Source organism: Lissotriton vulgaris, unplaced genomic scaffold, assembly GCF_964263255.1.
Source record: "Lissotriton vulgaris unplaced genomic scaffold, aLisVul1.2 SCAFFOLD_1234, whole genome shotgun sequence".
NCBI classification, from domain to species: domain Eukaryota; kingdom Metazoa; phylum Chordata; class Amphibia; order Caudata; family Salamandridae; genus Lissotriton; species Lissotriton vulgaris.
The window spans coordinates 11,745-32,398 of NW_028245833.1; the positions used below are offsets into that span (position 1 = coordinate 11,745).

General features: G+C 44.7%; 1 protein-coding gene and 1 non-coding gene across 2 annotated transcripts in view; both read right to left on the minus strand.

The window, feature by feature from the left end:
• Positions 1–237: 237 nt before the first annotated feature.
• The window catches only part of ATG16L1 (autophagy related 16 like 1), a gene marked incomplete at its 3' end in the record, with an annotated part of 44,749 nt that continues 24,332 nt past the window's right edge, over positions 238–20,654 (minus strand). Inside the window, exons 12-16 of the mRNA XM_086949166.1 lie at positions 20,082–20,153; positions 19,453–19,573; positions 15,816–15,921; positions 15,241–15,390; positions 238–285 (exon numbers count right to left, since the gene is read on the minus strand). Coding sequence (XP_086805292.1) covers positions 238–285; positions 15,241–15,390; positions 15,816–15,921; positions 19,453–19,573; positions 20,082–20,153 — 497 coding nt within the window. The remainder of the gene's footprint in view (positions 286–15,240; positions 15,391–15,815; positions 15,922–19,452; positions 19,574–20,081; positions 20,154–20,654) is intronic.
• On the minus strand, positions 19,738–20,003 carry LOC147666275 (small Cajal body-specific RNA 6). The gene has a single exon (XR_015304853.1).

Genomic DNA, 20,654 nt, shown 5'->3' on the forward strand with positions numbered 1-20,654 from the left:
TTCTATGGCATTGTCCCACAAGAAGATAGTCTTAAAACATTATATTAGTCAGAACTTCAAGTTCTGACAGGAACTACGTAGGTGAAAACATTTTAAAAAACAGACGCACCCTGAGACTATAAGAAAATGGGTCACAAGTGCTTTAACACAGTCTCCAGGTCTTCCACATTATCCCACGGTACACCCATGTCTAACCATTTTGTTAACTACCCAACAAGCACAACCCTCTTTACTCACCTGAATATGGCTCTGGTCCAGTCCGAACCACACTTGAATCCCTGGGCACTGTGAAGAGATGTAAACTGCAAGTTAACAACCAAGAGGTAAATGATAGCTCTGTAAGAACAGGGCCATAGAAAACAAGAACGCAATGAGTATATTGTGTGAAGTTTGATTTAGCAACTACATCAAGCTGTGGCAGAGTTGCATATTTGTGCTATGTAGAAAGAGGGCATTATTTGGCATGCCACCACTATTTGAACTAATATTTTTTTCAAGGGGGTTCAATCAGAAACCACACTCTGACCCTGGGATTATTTGGACCTCATGTGAACTTCACTTCAGACCCAGAAAGAATATGTGCAGACATGTGGGACCAGCATGCTGCATTCTGTGCCCCTTGAAGCTTGAACAGCTAACAAAAAATCAGGATTTTCAAGTTGAAACTGTTCATTGCATCTAGTTCTTTCTGTTGGTTAAGCAATAAAAAATACAATTTTAAGGTGTAAAACCACAAATCCAGACTAACAAGAAATACTACCACCAGCACAAAACACATTTGTCAACATACCCAATTTCAAAGAGTAATTTCAGAATGAAGCTGCGGACTGCATAACAAAAATGAAACTTACTAGTAAACATGAAGGAAAGTTTACATTCTGTTAACAGAGGAAAGGATTAAGCCCTGCTTTCTTCCTTTATTTCTATTACAGCACACTTCAATCTTGTAAAAAACTAACTTTCTTAAACAGGCAACGGGAAAAGGACTACAACTATTCAACTAATCAGTTGTTAGCTCACTGGCTATAGGGAGATATCCCCCGATTAACTTCCTCTTTCTTGCATGAGACAGGAGCGCTTCTATCTCTTTGCATTATTCTCAGAACCTGAAAGAATCCAGAACAGAAACATGAACCCGTACCTTTATAACTCGGGCCATGAACATTCTACAGAGTCCTAACATTGCACAACTGGAAAGACTTGGAGGAAAAAGAAACAGGATTAGCTAATCTGAGTATCATGTTTTAACAACAACCCCATAAAATGTAATAAAAGGCAAATACCTATATCTTTTGAGAGCCTTCAACCGAAATATGCACTTCCATTAAGACCAACCCTCCATATCCTCCTAAGTTGGGAAGAGTTCTCAGGAACCTTGGGTGAGAGCAATTCTCGCTGTTGTGTCCTTAATGGAATTGAAACTTTCCTTCATTCTTTTATTCTAGGCCTCATTTTGTTTCATCTGCGTAATTGAGCTGTTTCCCACTGGGTCCCCTAACGGGAATCGTGGACGGAGGTCTTACCTTCTCAGAGGCCTTCTCGATCTATATGACAGGGTTTTTTTCTGCCTAAGCTTCCCAAAAATGTCCAGAATTCTGCCCAAAAATTCGAAGGCTCTTCCCTTATTTCCAGACCAACAGCAGGAAAAAAATAAAATCTGAATGTGACATCAAAAGGGATGCAGCCAGCATCAAATGTCGGTCAAAGGGGGTGGGGGGGGGGGGGGGGGGGGTCAATGGGGCGTGTAGGAGAATACAAAAAAAAAACCTAAAGTTTAAGAAGAAAAAAAAAAAAAAAAAAAAAGAAATCCTGGCCAAACCACTAGATGGCGGAATAATGCACAGCATGCAAACCTAGAAATAATTTATGCTGCAAAACTACTAATTTAGTTTTTCACTAAACCAAAGCTCATCTCTCCCATAGGTTGGCATTGGAGCTGCCTAGTAACATCTTACAAGTGTATGTCAATTGGGAGTTGGTAGAAATCTCCGCACTCAATTTAAAATACATCTTTTTGTAAAGGTGTTTTTTTAAATTGCATTTATGAAACAAACACTTTTACTTAGTGCCCATTTTCTTACTTACCAATTCTGTGCCTCAGCCCATCTCTGAATACACATCTGGGTCAGGATAACAGTTGGGCTGTTTGTGCATTCACTCTAAACAGTCAGACAAAGGGAGCTGAGGTGTGCCCTGCAGATCCTGATGGCCAAATCACCAGGCTGTTAGGCCTTCCTGACCTACAGTGGTGGTGGGGTGGGGTGGGGTGGGGTGTGGGGAGGACACAGATACCAGAACAGAGCTGTGCCTGTTTTCACACAAATTTCCACCCGCTAGAATTCTGTCTGGAACCCAGGGAAGTGAAAGGCAGAGTCTTGTGCACTACAGAGACTATTCTTTGAAGTTTGCCCACTTCAAAGGCTGATATAGATATAAGTAGTACTGGATCCTTCACACCATATATGCTCAGAACATTTCTGGGCCGAGTACATTCTACCAGGAAGAAGGGCTGAAATCCTGTCGGGAGAGACTGCCACTTTGCTGTGCTGGCATCCTGCTGCTGCTTCTGTCCTGGGAGTAAAGAGACTGGACTTTGCTTTCTACATCCTGCTTCCAAGGTCTTGGGTTGAGCTTGCCCCCGGTTAAGTCTCAGGACCATCAAAGACTTCACCTACCAGCACATGGGCTCTTCTGCGGAGTCCTGTCTTGCCAAGTGGTGCCAAATCCAGTTCCCAGGCCCTTGGAAGAGAGCCCTGGTAATAAGAACTGCTGTGGTGTGAGTCTCAAGCACTCAGTCGTCCATGACGCACCACGCCAACGCATGACGCAGTGCCGGCTTCCACACGGTAGAACCGACGCAGTGGGAGTGGACTTTCAACCCATCGTCCCTGGGCACAGATTTCTCCATTGACACCGCACCACAGTAAGGAACTGAGGCCACTTGCCCAAAAATGAAGCCTCACCTCGCCTGCCTAACAGTATTGAAACGATGCATCATCTGCCCTGTAGAAGTAAGGAACCAAATCATGGTCTGCTTTTTCAGCACCTTACCATAACTTAGTCTTTTGATGCATTTAAGGTACTTTGTCTGGGTCAAGTGCAACCATTGATCATTAAAACTACACCTTTATTTAATCTTTAAAACTTTAGGATCATTACAGCCAAAGATCCACAAAAAGAAATCTTTCGAGTCCTAAATGAACTCAGGAAAACAAAAGATCAGAGGCCGGAGTTCACGTTAGAGGACTATCAGAGGTTTCAGGACTTCTTCACTAGCAAAATCACAGACCTCATCTCGGAAATTGCTCGTACTCCTATGCATGCCTGCCCCCTACAGACCACCCCGGCCAAGAAGCTGGTGGACAGACCTCTGGACACTCTACCCTTGATTGCGAAGGATGAACTGTCCCTGCATAATGGGGCGATTTCGAAGGATGAACTGTCCCTGCTTATGGGGCGAGTTAAGTCTGGCTCCCAGGCTGATCCCTGCCCACCTGAAGTCTTCAAACTGGTCATGCCAGGAATAGAAGAAGAGGTCCTGGCTCTCCTGAACTCATCTTTAGCATTAGGCAAGGTTCCGACAGCCTTCAAGGAAGCACGACTGATCCCTCTGTTAAAAAAAACTGGGGCAGACGTGAAGTGCCTGAAAAACTTCAGGCCTATCTCCCAGATTCCTTTCCTTGCCAAAGTGCTAGAACAGCATGTTTTGTCCGATCTCTCCGACCATCTGGAAAGGAATGGTCTGTTGGAACCAAATCAATCGGGGTTCCGTGCGAATCACAGCACGGAACTGGTCATGCTGTCTATCCTGGATGAGCTAAGGAATAGGGCAGACAAGAAGATACCCGGTGCCCTGGTGTTGTTAGACCTCTCCGCGGCGTTTGACACCGTGTGTCATAAACAACTCTTGTCGCGGTTGAGGGATTTCGACATTCAGGGCACAGCTCATGCATGGTTTGCATCTTTCCTACAAGGGAGGACGCAAAGAGTACAGCTGGGAGAATTGCTCTCCACTGCAACACCAATCTCTTGTGGAGTGCCGCAGGGGTCTGCCCTGTCGCCCCTCCTACTTAATATATATCTCCAACCATTGATTTCACTCCTCAATCAAATGGATTGCCAGGTATATAACTACGCTGACGACACCCAAATCATTATCCAAATGGACAATGCTCCTGGGGCATCAGCAAGGCTGCAAAACATTCTTAAACACACAGCCAATTGGATGTCGTTGAACTCTTTAAAAATCAACCCGGACAAGACGGAGGTTCTACCTATCACCATCGCTGGTAATCCATGGCACGACAGGTTTTGGCCAAGGGAACTTGGGCCACCCCCAGAACCTCCAGTGGAGGTAAAAAGCCTAGGCATCCATGTGGATGATAAACTATCCATGCGGAAGCAAGTCACCACGGTGGTAGGAACCTGTGTCGGCCTTCTCCGACAACTCAGAAAAATTGCGCCATTATTGTCCTTCTCCACCTTGAGACGGGCGGTGTCCGCAATGATATCATCAAGGTTGGACTATGGCAATTCGCTTTATCTTGGTCTGCCCCAAAAACTCTTGGACAAACTTCAAGTGGTGATGAATGATGCCGCCAGGCTCATTTTTAAGAAACCAAGGAGCTCGCATGCGTCCCCACTTAAGACGAGCTACACTGGCTGCCAATAAGGCAGAGGGTGCTCTTTAAAGGGCTCTGCATCGAAAATAAATCGCTCTATGGAAAGGCGCCAAGATATATTAAGACCCGCCTGACTCCATACAAACCGGGTAGGTTGTTAAGATCTGGTTAAGCAACTTTTCTTACCCAACCACGCTTCAGATTGGCTACTGTGGGTGGCCGCGCCATCTCCAATACTCTCCCAGCAGTCTGGAATAATCTATCGGCGAATCTGCGGAAGGAATCTAATTTGATGTCCTTCCGGAAGAAGCTGAAAACGGTTCTTTTCCGGAAGGCCTGGGCTGGGCTATAATTCCTGATTGGGTTTTTTTTTAGGAATTTCCGCTGTGCTCACCTGACAAGCGCTTAGAGACCCCCTGGGCTAGAACGCGCTATATAAATCGAATAAAATAAATAAATACATCTAGACTTGTGTATTTTGGATTACTGTTGTTTTGGTCTTGTTTTATTCCATTATCGGTTATTTTTCTTAACTGGTGACTACTCCTTTTGTAGTGTTTCCACTGTGTATTAATAAAAGCTTCACACATTTAGTCTGAGATAAGCCCAATTGCTTGTGCCTTGGCTACGAAGTAGGGGGGAACAGGGGTCATCTTAGCTGTGTGACTACCTTGCCCCGACTTGAGGGAGGGGTCCCTACTTGACAGGTAGGGTTACCAACTGGCAGGGTCAAAATTCAGGACAAAAATTCAGGACAGAAGGCCAAAATTCAGGACAAAAATTTGGGACGAAACATAATTTTTACAGACATATCAGAGGAGGTGGCACAATAATGTGTAAGTAAATAGACAACCAAAATAAATACAATTCAAAATAAGTTTATAAGGTTGAGCCAATCAATGAGTTTTTCAGAATGCGCGCAGCTTTGCAAAGCGACATCGGGCCCTTTCTGCAAACAAGATTTGTGCTAGTAACAAACATTAATAAATAGTATTTTTTATTTGTATGTTGAAATAATCTTTTGAATGTACCGTGAAAACGCTGTTAGTTATTTTATTTGTATTTTCTCCAGCATGGCGCCAAGACAAAAGCAGAATGCTTTGCCCTAGTCCCATGCAGGAGGAGGCACCCCACATGCTGTCCCTACAATTGGGCCCATTAGCCCTTATAGAATGACAATCAGCTGCAGTCTCAGACTGAAAATGGGCCACTCCACAGTCTGCAGGAGGGAGGCACTGGAGGGGCCTCTGCAGGCAGCCTCTTCATTTTAAAAAGATAAGAGCAAGAGGCCCGAGTGAAATCTTTTTAACTCACCTGGGGCCTCTCGTATGGGAAACAGCATTCCTTTCTGAAATTTCCCATTTCGATTTTAGTATGATGTCTGTAAGGCGTCCGTAATTTGGGATCCCCAAATTACGGACGCCTTGTGGACATTATGCTAAAATGACGGTCAGTGTAATTTACGGACGGTTGGTCACCCTATTGACAGGGTGCAAACCGCTGCCAATTTGAGACCCCATTTCTGACAGTACATAGCAGAAAAGAAAAAGGAAGTTAATCATGGGACGTCTGCCTATATCCAATGAACTAATTGCTGATTGGTTGAACCATCGTAGTCCTTTCACCGTTGCCTGTTGAGAACGTTTTTTTGCATTTTTGTTGTCAGTTGGAGAAGAAATAAAGGAAGAAACTTGAGAACAATCCTTGCCTCCACTCTGAACACAATTCAGAATAAAAAAAAAAAAAAAAAAAAAAAGAACAAAATGGAACACCCAACCACTACCACCACATAAATAAAGAATCACTTCCTGATAAGGACACTGCTTTTAAAAAACACCTAACACTCCACCCCTGATAAAATGGAGTTTCAGTCCCATTAACACGAACAGTTTAACAAATTCCAGCAGCTGATTTCAAATAGTGGCGCGGAAACCAGCATGGCACTCATCCAAGTTGAGCTTGTCAAACTGCTTTAATAGGCTCCCTGTGAGCAATAATTGCATAAGAAGTTACTTTACTTATGAACTTATAAATCATTGTTGGTCAAATTCTGGTAACGTTTCAGCACTATTAAAGGAACTGATCAACGTATCTTTGACAACTTATTTAGTTCTTGATCTACTCAAACAGAATAAAACTCTGACCAAGAATATTCACTGTCTAGGTTGTGGTAAAACAATTTTGAATATGACCCTTTATGGATTTGGAAAAGGCCACTAAAAATGGGACTTCATGTAAAAGTAGTAGAATACCAGAACAAACAATCTTAGGCCAAGTAATGTAGCAGGCTGCACACGCAGATGTCCCAAGTAATCTTTATGTCATCAAGGAGATTAGATTCAAAGGCCTCTAGTGATGCTAGATTTATCAACACAACTGGCAGTGGCATAACAAGGAGTGGGTGTTTGAGGTGTATGGTCGGGGGGGGGGACCTTCCATCCAAAGTCAATAAATATCTGAGATACGGGAGACTCATGGGCCCCTCATCACATTTTGCAGGGAAGCACCAATATTTTGCATTCTGCCGCTGAGTACATTGGACCACTGTTGAGTGGCCAGAGATAAAATTAATACTTACTAGAAAATGGATTACCAAAAGTAAAATGGGAAGAATGTGGGAACTTTAGCCCATCCAATTCCATTTAACATCGCACAAGAGTCATATTTAGCAACACTATTTTGTACCCCCCCAAAAAAATGCTTCAACACACCATCAGGGGTAGCAAGAGCTATATAAATACAAACCTTTGTTACTCTTCTATCCTTCTGAATCCAAATAACTGACTAACCTATCCACCACTTAAATTACTTTCATATTTCACTATACTAATTCAACACTAATCCTTTATGGGTCCCGGAGTAACGTGCCACTCGCTGAAAACTCGCTTTGACGCCTCGTCAGGGGTAGTAAGCGCTATATAAGGAAAATGCTACTTACCAGTATGCATCTGTTCTTGGCATGTTGAGCTGTAGATTTGTATTCTTATGCATATATTGCCATCTGGTGTTGGGCTCAGATGTTTGCACTTTGTTTTTGTCTTGGAAGAAGTCTTTGTAGTCACAAGGTAGGTGACTTCTCCTTATGACAATAGTGCACAATAGGCATCAACTCCATCTCCAGATGTTTTTTTGCCATGAGGGTTATGGAGTTAATAAGAATTAAAAAAGATGTCCATGTGTAATGTTTCTAAGTAAGAGAGTACTGGAACAGATAGAGTTATCTGGGGAGGCGGGTGGGCGTATATGAATCTACAGCTCTATATGCCAAGAACAGATGCATACAGGTAAGTAGGAATTTTCCGTTCGAGGCATAGGAGCTGTAGATCGTATACTTATGCATAGACTATACAGCAGTTATCCCCTTAGCAGTGGCTACCTGTATCTGTTGCAGTGGTTTGAAAAAGGGTTCTTAATACAGCCTGGCCCACACTAGCTTGTTGTTTTGCTTGCTGACTCTCCTGACTCGCTCAGAAGAGGCCGCTTCCCCACACTCCCAAGGCTTGGTGATTCCAGAGCACTTTGAAGCAGATTTGCGGTATCGTAGCGCCTTCCAGCTGACTCAAACCACCGCGTCTGCGCTCCGCTCGCTCTGCTGCCTCTCATTAGCGCTATTATACCCCCGCATTGCTGCCGCTGCCTACATTGTGAAATTGACATCTGTAGTGCTGCATATTTCAATCAGCGCATTGTTCTGTTCACATTGTCTAATTCTAAAGTACTTTATGCTCGATTGTGCCCCAGTCTCGCCCAGTTTCGCTTTCTACCTGTTGGAGCCATTTTGTTGTTGTTGTGCTTCTTAGCCCGTAGCTCCACCCCGCTCCCCAGCTGACCTTCCCTCGCCCCTCCCCTTCCACTATCCATTTATGACAGACGCATTTGCGTGTAGCGTTCACGTGCAGCGGACGCACCCCATGCGCGCCGAAGGTGCTCCAAAGGTAAGCCCTTCTACGCCCGTCCGCGCCTGGACCGCGCCCAGCGCCAGACCCCCTGGTCCTCGCAAAACCCTCTCCATCCGCATAACGTACGGCGCCGATACCCTCCTTGCCCTCAACCCCGGACGCACACCACAATGCTGTGAAGCTACCCCAGGACACACCCATGGACCATTCGCCTGCCACTCCTGCAAGTTCACCTGCATCAGGACACACACCAAATCCACTTCCTCCAAACACACCTCTGACTCCAACCACCTGAAGTGCATCCTGCTGAACACCCGCTCGGTCCACAGACACGCCACTGAACTCTGGGATCTACTCGACACTACATCACCAGACGTCGCCTTCCTTACTGAAACATGGATGAACACCTCATCAGCACCCGACATAGCCATCCCGGACAATTACAAGATCATACGAAAAGACTGCCCCATCCAAACAGGAGGCGGTATCGCCATCGTCCATAAGAACACCATCCGAATCACGACCAGCTCCAACGACAACCTTGCGGCCGCCTAACACCTTCACTTCCAGATCCACACCGACCCCAGGACCACACTTAGAGGCACCCTCATCTACAGACCACCAGGAACCCGCACACAATTCAACGACGACATCACTGACTTCATCAGCCCACATGCCCTCACATCCGAAAACTACATCCTACTGGGAGACCTCAACTTCCACCTGGAAAAGAGAAACGACAGCAACACCACCCTTCTGGCCAACCTGGCCAATCTCGGACTCAAACAACTTGTTGACACCCCCACCCACCTAGCCGGACACACGCTCGACCCCATCTTCACCTCCAGCAAACACATCTACTTCGATCGCACCACAGCTCTCCATTGGACGGACCACAGCTGCGTCCACTTCAGCTACAAAAAGACCTCGACTCACAACCCCCCACAACCTATTCCTCGAAGAAACTGGAACAAAATCACCACCGACCAACTCTTCACATCGCTTAACCAAAACCCTCCTGCCATATCATCGGGCCCAAACCAAGCTGCCACCAAACTCACACAATGGATCACCCACAGCGCTGACGAATTAGCACCCTTGAAAAACCACCAGATCAAACATGGTATCAAAAATGCCCCCTGGTTCAACGATGACCTTAAGAAATCCAAAAAGTTATGTCGTACCCTCGAGAAAACCTGGAGAAAAAACCCAACCACTGACAACCTGACCACCTTCAAGGACGCCACCAATAACACCACCAATTGATCCGATCCTCCAAGAAATCTGCATTCAAGGACCGACTCGACAACAACGCCCACAACAGCAAGGAACTATTCAACATCGTCAAAGAATTTACCAACCCCATCGCCGGCACCAACGACATCACTCCCTCCCAAGACCTCTGCGACTCTTTATCCTCTTTCTTCCACAACAAAATCACCGACATATATATTAGCTTTGAAAACCAGACCGAACAGACCACTCCACCCACCTCCGAACCAAAACCGCACTCTCACAACCTTTACGCCTGGAACCAATCACTACTGAAGACACCATCCGCCTGATGAACTCCATTCACTCAGGTTCACCAACCGACCCATGTCCCCACCACATTTTCAACAAAGCAGACTCCATCATCGCACCCCATCTCCGCGATGTCATCAACTGCTCCCTCAACTCCGCAACCTTCCTGGAAAGCTGGAAACATGCCAAACTCAGCACCCTCCTGAAGAAACCCACAGCAGACCCCTCGAAACTTAAGAACTACCGCCCCATCTCACTCCTCCCTTTCCTGGCCAAAGTCATTGAGAAAGCCGTCAATAGTCAGCTCGCCGCCTTCCTCCGAAACCACCCTCATCGCAGCTACAGACGACATCCGAACACTACTGGACAACGGAGAAACAGTTGCCCTCATCTTACTTGACCTCTCTGCAGCCTTCGACACAGTCTGTCATAGCACCCTCATACAACGCCTCAGCAAAGTCGGAATACAAGGAAAAGCCCTGGACTGGATCATCTCGTTCCTCGCCGGAAGAACCCAGAGAGTCCGCCTCCCCCCCATTCAAATCAGAGGCCACCAAAGTCATCTGCTGCGTACCACAAGGATCATCGCTCAGTCCCACCCTCATCAACGTTTACATGAGTCCCCTCGCATCCATCGCGCGACAACAAAACATCATCTCCTACGCAGACGACACCCAGCTGATCCTCTCCCTCACCAAAGACCCAAACACCTCCAAAACCAATCTACACGAAGGAATGAAAGGAAAGAAGTAGCCGATTGGATGAAGAACAGCCGCTTAAAACTAAACTCGGACAAAACGGAAGTCCTCATCTTAGGATCATCCCCCTCTGCCTGGGACGACTCATGGTGGCCACCGGCCCTGGGTACAGCACCCATACCTACAGATCACACACGTAACCTGGGCTTCATCCTAGACTCCTCCCTCTTGATGACCAGACAAGTCAACGCCGTCTCATCTTCATGCTTCAACATCCTACGCATGCTCAACAAAATATTCCGTTGGATCCCCACCGAAACAAGAAAGACAGTCACCCACGCACTGGTCACTAGTCGACTGGATTATGGAAATACCCTTCACGCCGGAACCACAGCCAAACTACAGAAAAAACTCCAACGCATCCAAAACGCCTCAGCCAGACTCATACTGGACATCCACCGTCATACTCACATTTCCGGTCACCTGAAAGACCTCCACTGACTCCCTCCGTAAACAAGAGAATCACATTCAGTCTCCTCAACCACGCACACAAAGCCCTCTACGACCAGAATGCCTCAACACACGACTATCCTTCTACACACCCACCCGCCAACTAAGATCATCCAATCAAGCCCTCGCCGCAATTTCGCGCATCCATAGATCCACCATGGGCGGAAGATCCTTCTCCTACTTAGCGGCCAAGACTTGGAATTCTCTCCCCACTCACTTCAGTCTTACACAGAACCACCTCTCCTTCAGAAAACAGCTAAAAACCTGGCTTTTCGATAAGTAATGCACCGATCATTCCCTCAAGCGCCTTGAGACCCTCTGGGTGAGTAGTGCGCTATACAAATTCCTGAACTTGAACTTGCACGCCTACACAATAGTGTTTTGTGAACGTGTGGGGTGTAGACCAGGTAGCTGCTTACAGATGTCATCTAGGGGAATGTTTTTTTAAATATCCTCAATCGCCACAAAAATCACTTCAGTTCACACTCAAGATGTCTATACCCTCACTCAGCAAGCCGAGAGGCGTAGACAACTGGAAGTGGGGACCCCGTCTACTCGTACCAGAACTTGCTCGGGTGCTAATTAACCAGCTGAGAACTCTTCTGCAAGCTCCCAGAGCTAGAAGACACTTGTCGGAGAACCCACAGTTACGAGCTATGAGAATCAGTCTTAGCCTGAAGAGTATTAAGGCAGCATAATCATAGGACTCAGAGAAAAAAACACCTCAAACGGTCAAATCTGGGCCCCATCTCCGTTGCAAGAGGTCCCAAAATGCTTTTTTCCTCTCCTAGGGGAATGTTCCCTAAGAATGCCTTAGATGCCCCTAGTTTACATGTTGAGTGAGCTCTAAAGGGAATGGTTAATGTGCGTTTGGCTTTAGCATAGCATAGCATATTTGGATGCATTTAACAATCCACCTTGAATTTACTGTGTTTGAGATAGGATTGCCCTTAGGAGTTGGATTGCCCTTATGAGTTGGGGAGAAAGACACAAAGTTGTCTAATCTTTCTAAAGGATTTGGTTCTTTCAACATAGTAAAGTATTGCTCTTTTCACGTCTAGCGTGTGAAGAGCTTGTTCTGCTATTGAGTCTGGTTGTGGGAAAAACACTAGGAGTTCTACAGACTGGTTAAGGCGAAAAGCAGACATGACTTAGACATTCTAGGTTAGTCCTAAGAACCACTTTGTTATGGTGAATTTGTAGAAATGGTTCTAGTATGGTTAATGCCTGGAGTTCACCGACTCTCCTGAGAGGTGATCACTTTCAAGTCACGAGCACAACGTTCTCCAAGTTTCTTAGGGTGCCTCTGCATTTTATGCTCACAGTGCTGATATAACTGTCTTGTATAAACTATATTTTCAAATATATGATGCGATGAGCACATCTGAACAAACTACTAGGAGTCTTCCTTTTGTTTCATTTATGTAATGTCTTGTACATACATGTGTATTAGCCTTTTTAGGTCTCGCCTACGCAGTACACATGCACTGCATAGGAGACCTATAGCCGCCGTTTTTCCAAGCACACTCGTGCTTGTGACGGCATACGCCTTGCAGGAGTGCGCAGCGGCACACCACAAGCACGAGTATGTGCTTTGAAATAGAGCAAACAGTTGCTACTTAGCGCGCGCACGCACGCACTTCCCCCACCCCTCCCACTTGTTCACTCTTGCCTTTTGTCTGCTTTTTCGCCCGTCTGCATCTCAGCTTTCAACAGCTGGAGTGCCGCTTTCTGTGCCTTCTTAACAATCTTCACCTCTTCCTTGATTCAGGCCTTCTGTTGTGCTCCCCACAGATATACCCCACACAGCACCCCACACATATACCCGCCTCCTTCCTGCTAGTGCTTGAAGTTGCGCTCAGTGTTAAAAACTATTTGCGTGTAGCACGTTTTTCTCAGCAGAGCATTCTCTTTCAGACAGCATTCTCTCCAACTCTTCCCGGGCCTCCTGCTCTGCTCCCCCGCTGCCCTGTCTCTTGTGCCCTCCTGCTACCCAGCTCTTCCACCGGACCCTATTTTACAGGGACTGTCTCATACTGGCCTAACGCCGGTCTCTCACCTTTGTCTCCAGTCTGTCACTGGCTTTGCAGATTGTCTCTCAGTAGAGTGCAGCCCCCCTCCAGGAGAGGAGTCCCTCTGGAGCCCGCCCTGCCCCTACCAGCCCTGCAGGCTAATTTCGATCAGACCCTAGGAGTCCCCGTCAAACTCATCCTCTGCCCGGTCGGTCGCCTCCTACTCTTCCTCCCATTTCAGCTTGCCTCTTCAGTTCGTACCCTGTACCCGTCACCATCGCTCAATCTTCTAGTGACTGTCTCACTTATCTCCCCTCTTCCAATGCCGCCGTCGTGCTCGGGCACTCAGTGCCCTTGCCGGTCACCTCTCCTCTCTGCCCTGCTTCCTCTCCCCTCTCTTTCCTCAGTCTCGTGCCTACTCCCTCCCTTGATCTTTCTCCCTCTCTATCCGCCTCATCCTACTCTTGCCACCCCCATCACCCTACTCTACCCTCTCTCCCTTTCTGTCCCTAAACCCTTTCCTTCCCTCTTAAGTTCATGCACTCTCTGAAAAGCAGTTACATTTGCCAATACTTGTTTACAGTGTTTAAACAAGCATTGGCATAGCCAATAGGTCTCGCTTTTGGGACCTTATAAGTATTTAGTTATACAGCACACATCATTACATCAACTGCTGCATGGCTAAACACTTATAAGGTCCCAAAGGCAAGACCTATTGGTTATGCAAATGCTTGTTTATTGAATCCGGTTGAGACATTGTTGCTAGCTTTCTCGTGCTCACCCAGATCTCAACCTGGTCTATGGGTTATACTCCTGTTATTTACTTAAACAATGGTGAGCAGCATACTGTGTTTTAAGAAGTGTGACCAGACTTGATTTGTGTCTGGGAGTGAGACTTACTGGCCACACTTGAGTAAAATTCAACTTTTGTGTTTATGCACTGAGCCTTGCACTGGCATACCATGTGTACGTCTAGAGTGGGCTCATGTGAAGTGTGTGAGTGAGCCTAAGAAATAATGGCAGTGGAAATCATTTGGATGCCCCTGGCCTGCATAGTACAAGACCGAAGTTTCCTGACAATGAAGTCTATTGTCTGCATTTCTGTGCGGGAGGGAGGAAAGTCAGACCATGAAGTGAGGAGCATGCAGACACGACTACCTTTAGAAATTTCACAAGGCTTGAACTGAGTGTGTACTTGACTGTGGAAAGTCTGAGACTGCACCGAGCTTGATTCATGCTTTACACGATCAGAAAGGGGTGCACCAAAGCACTACAGGCCACCTAGAAGGGGCTATCTTGGGGTATTGTGCCACAAATTAGATTTGCGTCAAGGGACACTACCACATATGTTAGATTGGATTGTGCAGTATTTAATGGTACTGTGCTAATAAAATGACATGATTTCCTAAGAAAACAAGCATTGGGTTGGACATTGAAGTAATTTTGTCTATTGGTTAATTGTTGAATGAAGCGCTTGACCTCCAAGCTACCTCCATGATAAGCCTACCACTGCTAACCTCACCACCCCAACAGACAATTGCAGTAAGAGCTGTACTTAGCCAAGTTTTCATAGAGCTAGGTGCGAGTGACAAACTACCTGAACCACAGGGGTTGAGGTCCAGTAGCTACGATCTGCATCATGGCTCCCACTGAACCTGGCCTTATCTCTGGGGGACACTTGCATGGACGCAAACTAGACCCGAAGATATCTGCTATCAGAGCGCTTTACATAGCACGTTTCTTTACACAAGGACACATTCATTTTATTTTGGAACGGGGAGATTCAGTGGTTTTCTCTGAATCACAGGATATGGAGTCCTTGCAGAGACCCGAAACCGGTTCCCCAGCTTTGAGGTCGACCGCTCTAGCCGTAAGGCTACATCCTCTCCCCAATGACAGAAAAGAATGCCAGAGACAAGTAAACATCTCAGCTACCATAATAGTACACAGGTCTATCTCTAAAAAGTATACTCACCTAAAAGTATGTCTGATTGCATTGGCTCGTAGATCATAGATCTTTAGCTGGTCATCTCGTGAGCAGCTCAGGAGTTCTGATTTATCAGGATTCAAGTCCAAAGCCGTGATTCGCCCCTGAAGGTCCAGCTCCCGCACTGTGCTCTCAGACCTTGAACGGAATGGACATCATGAGTTTGGCACTCATAATAAATAAATTAATTAAAAAAAACACTAAAAAGTCACGTTCAGCTCAGTGAACACACTCAAGAAAGGACCACAGGGCAACCCCCATACACAGAACAGACTGCCTGGGGGCAAGTTCAGTTCTCAAACCTCCAACACTTAGGAAAGCATAAGCTGACAGCATCCTATCTGTAAGCAGTCAATCTGTCCATTCAAAGCACATCTGTAGAATAGGACAGATCAGCAACAGAACAGACCTTTTACAGCTCATCACACAGACCACTGAACAAAGATAATCTTCCAAAGAAGAGGGGAAGAGTGGGTAGGAATTAGGAGAGTGGGCACTATGTTTAGCTGTAGACCTTGCCTAAATTTTTCCCAGATGCAATACCCACTTTCCCAGTCTCTTACCGGATATCCCAGAAACGGATTTTCTTATCGAAGTGGCCACTCATCACACACTGCTCTGTGCAGACAATGTCATTGCAGCTGGAACCAGCAAACACAGTCTTTATACCTACAGCATGAAAGAAAAAACTGCTAAGACCCTGATGTGTACAAATGTATATTTTGCTCATGATTTATTAAACCCCTGTGTTTTTTTCATTTGTAGCTTAATGGAGAAAATGTATCTAGTTTACCTAAATTACCTTTTAAACTAGGACTCCAGTCACATGGTCAGACCACCATTTGCTTGCTTCCCAACATAAAAACACAAAGAGACTTGCCTAAAACCACCTTGTATGCATCCACCTATCGACCGTGGAACAAACTTAATATGGAACACTTGGAAACACAAGATACAGATCTAGACACAATAAATTCAGTTTATGCAACGTGCCTGCTCAAAACAAACACCATCCAAGACAAACTCCGCCTACAAAAAATTACCATTATACAAGTCATCAATCAAAAAAGCTTAGAAAATGTCCTATTCAGAGAGGATTCATAATGCCCAAATAAAGAATTCTGTCAAATGCTCAATGAATTTCGTAAACCAAATTGCCTAGAAGGTGCTCATCCGGTTACTCCAGATTTCATAGAAACTGTCAAATCATTACCCGGCCTAAGCAGACACGTTGGACTCTTATTTAAGCAAAGACCAAGCACAAGCACCGACCCTTTTCCAAAACAATCAAAGAATACTCTAACCCAGCTTCTTCGTTCCTTCCCAACACATTTCACACAATGAATTTATGGACCTGGTCAAAGCAAGCAGGTCTGCTGGAAGCCTTTCTGACCCTCGTCCCCAGCAAACCTTCAAGAGAATTCTTGAACAACCTATGCTGCAACACCAGCAAGAAGAATCATCAATAATTCCGTAACTACAGGAATATTTCCAGAACAAAAAAAAGTCATTCATACGCCCATTAATGAAGAAAAAAAAACTTGGACTCTATGAACCAGATGTCACAGTTCATTGAAGATAATGCCATACTTGCAGATTTCCATCCAGAAAGCGGCACAGAATCTGCCATCTGGGATGACTTAAAGAACACAGTTGACAGGAACAGGGTTGCTGTGCTACTTCTCTTGGACCACTCAGCTGCCTTTGACGTGGTTGATCAAGACACTGATACAAAGACTCTACGAAGCCAGAATACAGGGGACTGATCTACATTGGATCACATCCTACCTTCGCAACACAGCTAATGTCATCCATATGCCCCCCCCCCCCCCCCAACCCCAATTTTCTCACCCAAACCGCACTTCACAAACGAACGGGTCCCTCAAGGCTCTATCATCTCAACCATGCTTTTTAACATCTACATGAAGTTATTACCAGCACTAATCAATACATTTCACCTCAAGTGCTATAACTATGCAGATGAAAAGCAAATGCTCCTCCAACTGGAATGCCCCAAAGACATTTGAAAGTCACTAATTTTCAGTTGTCTGAGCAGAAGATCAATAGATGGGGTGGTGCCATCTCAAACGGAATGCTTCCAAAACTGAAAGACTCATGTGTGGCGATTGGAAACATTATGACCCCTCCACGCTTGACCTGAAGATCTGGGAACACTGCCTAAAGCATCAAAGAAAGTAGGAAATCTCAGAAGGACCATGGACTCTTAGCTATCAATGAATGCTCAAGTGGACAAACTGGCAAGATCGAGTTTTGTTACTATAAAAACTCTGCTGAATCTTCCCCCATCTGGGATTTCCACACAAGGTACAGGCTATCATCCTTCTTGTTCTGCCCAAACTCGATAACGCCAAAAGCCTCTACTGCGGATAACCTTGAACGACTATGAAAAGACTACATAAGATTCAGAACTCAGCTGTCAGACTGATCTTACATATAAAGACAAAATACCACACCTCCGCTGCCTTGTAAGCACTGCATTGGTTACCAGTTGCCAGAAGATCCATGTATCGCAAAGCAGCTTGAACGTGGAACAGGACCCCTCTTCATCAGGAATAAAATCACCAAACATTCAACTAAGGAACCCACGCTCTAGAAGGGCAGATCGCCTCAAAATGCCAACGTACTAGAAAAAAAAATCCTCTGTTCAAGCAGCCAAACTATGGAACTCTAAAACCCAACATAAGACTGAAAGATAACCACCATATCTTCAGAAAATAATTGTCTCTTCCCCACATAACCATCATACACAAACAGAAATATACAGCTTATCACTCTGTATATAAGCATTTATTTGGACTATATTTATGTGCCTATATATGTGTATTGATTGAATAAACTTGTATACTGTTTTTTAAAAATATAGCTGTTAGTTCTGTATATAAGGGACTGCATAAATAAGTAAATCTTATAACTATTTATCTACAATTGCATCACTACGGATACAAAAAAAAAATTATTCAAGTACAACACTTGAAAGCCGGAGTTTACAAAATGCATCTTTAATCTACATATACTCTCTTCCTTATGCACACACATACAGTCAGAGTTTGTTATCTGCAACTTTCATTTACATGTATTATTTTCCTTTCACATATATACCTTGTGTGTACATATGTATCTATACATTTATAACTTTTATTCTAATTCAGCATATCCAATGCTCTACCCTTTCTCACCCTATACTGCACTCTATATATAGCTCAACTCTCTGGCTCATTTCAAACCTGATTCTACTACTCTTTCCTATGCACTACCCCATTTCTCACCCTAAACCTCTATCAATATATCCTCTACCTCCACTCGCTCATTCATCCCAAACCACATACCACTACTACGGTCCCCAAAATAACCCTTTCTATACTCTTCCCTCCTCTACCTCGGCTTGCATCATCTCATACCTCTTGTACTATTCAGATCGCCCAGACAAGCCTTTCTTAACCCATACTTCAGACTCTTCCCTCCCCACCTCATCACAAACCCCCTCCTACAAATTAAAAAAAAAAAAAAAAAAAAAAAAAAATTCTAGCCCCTTCCCTCTTCAATCTCTCCTTTCCTCTTCTATCCCTCCACTATTCCCTTTCAATCCAAAAAAACAGAACATGTCCACCACTCAAATTAATTTCATATTTCCATATATATCCCATCCACCTCCCGCTCACTTAAAAAAAAAAACACAAACACGAAACTCTGCCCTCCTCCTTCTCAATCCAAACGACTAACCAAGCCACAACTCAGATGCCTTTCCTACTCCACTATACTAATTCCCCACTAATCCTTTATTGGTTCCGGAGTAACGTGCTACACGCTGAAAAAGAGCTTTAACACCTCAGGGGTAGCAAGTGCTATATAAATCCAAACCTTTTCCCCCCAGAGTACATTGGACCACTGTTGAGTGGCCAGAGATAAAAATTAATACTTACTAGAAAATGGAATACCAGAAGTATATTGGGAAGAAAGTGGGATCATTAGCCCATCCAATACCATTTAACATCGCACAAGAGTCATATTTAGCAACACTATTTTGTACATATAGGTTTCCGGAGTAGCGTATTACTCGATCCCTCCCAAATCCAATTACTCAAACATTTACATGAAACTGTAACAGGATAAGATATTGCAATTTGAATACAATTGAGAAATAAAAGCCTTAAAAAAGGGATACAGATGGGGAGCACTCACACACTTTGCTCCGTAGGTCCCACAGCTTGAGTGTTCGATCATGACTTCCAGACACAATATGAGTGTTGTCCAAAAGGAATTTGGCAGACAAAACTTTCCCACTGTGGCCAGTCAGGGTGTGCTACAGGAGGGTAGAAAGGGACAAGTTATATGTTTTAAAGTGAAAGGATGTCATAAACATAAAAGTACAGCAATGTATCTTATGAACCTGAAACCATGCACACATCAAAAACTGCACATTATGGAATCTACAATGATACTATTTGTTAGAAACTACGCCTAAAAGGTCTCAGATTGAAAACTTCTGATCATGCACCATTTAGTAAAGCCTCTCCCAAACCTCCTTGTGAGTGTACTCATGTTGGACACTGAATCAGGAACTCGTCACACCAAACTTTAGGAATCACGAGCTAAACGCATCACCATGTGTCAGCAGCCCCTTCACCGAATCACAGCACACCTGAAGCTTGATCGTAGAAGAGAGGGATTTGCTGGGAGAGTCTGAAACAGGCTCTACTGGTGGTCAGACCTTTTACAGCTCATCATGGACCACACCAAAAGGAAAAATAAAAACTTCTACACTGAGGGAACAACAGGTTTAGAAGGTATTTTAAAACTGAACAGCTTACCCGGAGTCGAAGATCCTCCACAGTCCAAATTCTGCTTGCAAAATCATTAGATGCCGCAAGGAGATGATGTCCCTAAGTAGGCAAAGCAAAACTGAATAAATTTTAAAAAGTTTATGTTCAATAATCTGGACAGTCCACTGTATATCACAGCATGAAAATCAACTTGATTGCAGAAGATTGTGTGTGAGGTGTTATGGGGCAAACCACACGCGGCCCCACACGTGTAGACTTGATAAGCCTGCCCATCATGGCTAGAACTAGATGCCTTTTAACACAAGAATCTTATTTCTGCCCTCTCCAGAGAGGACAAAATATGTAGCATTAGAATATCAAGCACAGCAAAATCATATTACCAAAATATATATCATGAGGGTTAACGTATGTAAGGGTATATAGATAAGTAGATGGGAGGTTAACACATCTTTACCTATCTTAGAGATAGCTTTTCAGGGTATTGCAGATGTGGAGTCAATTATAGCCATTATTTATTTACCCACAATTACTTAACTTTAGTGTTTTCCCAAGTTGATATTCAGATATGATATTTTGGTAGCAAGAGATTTCAAACTCTAT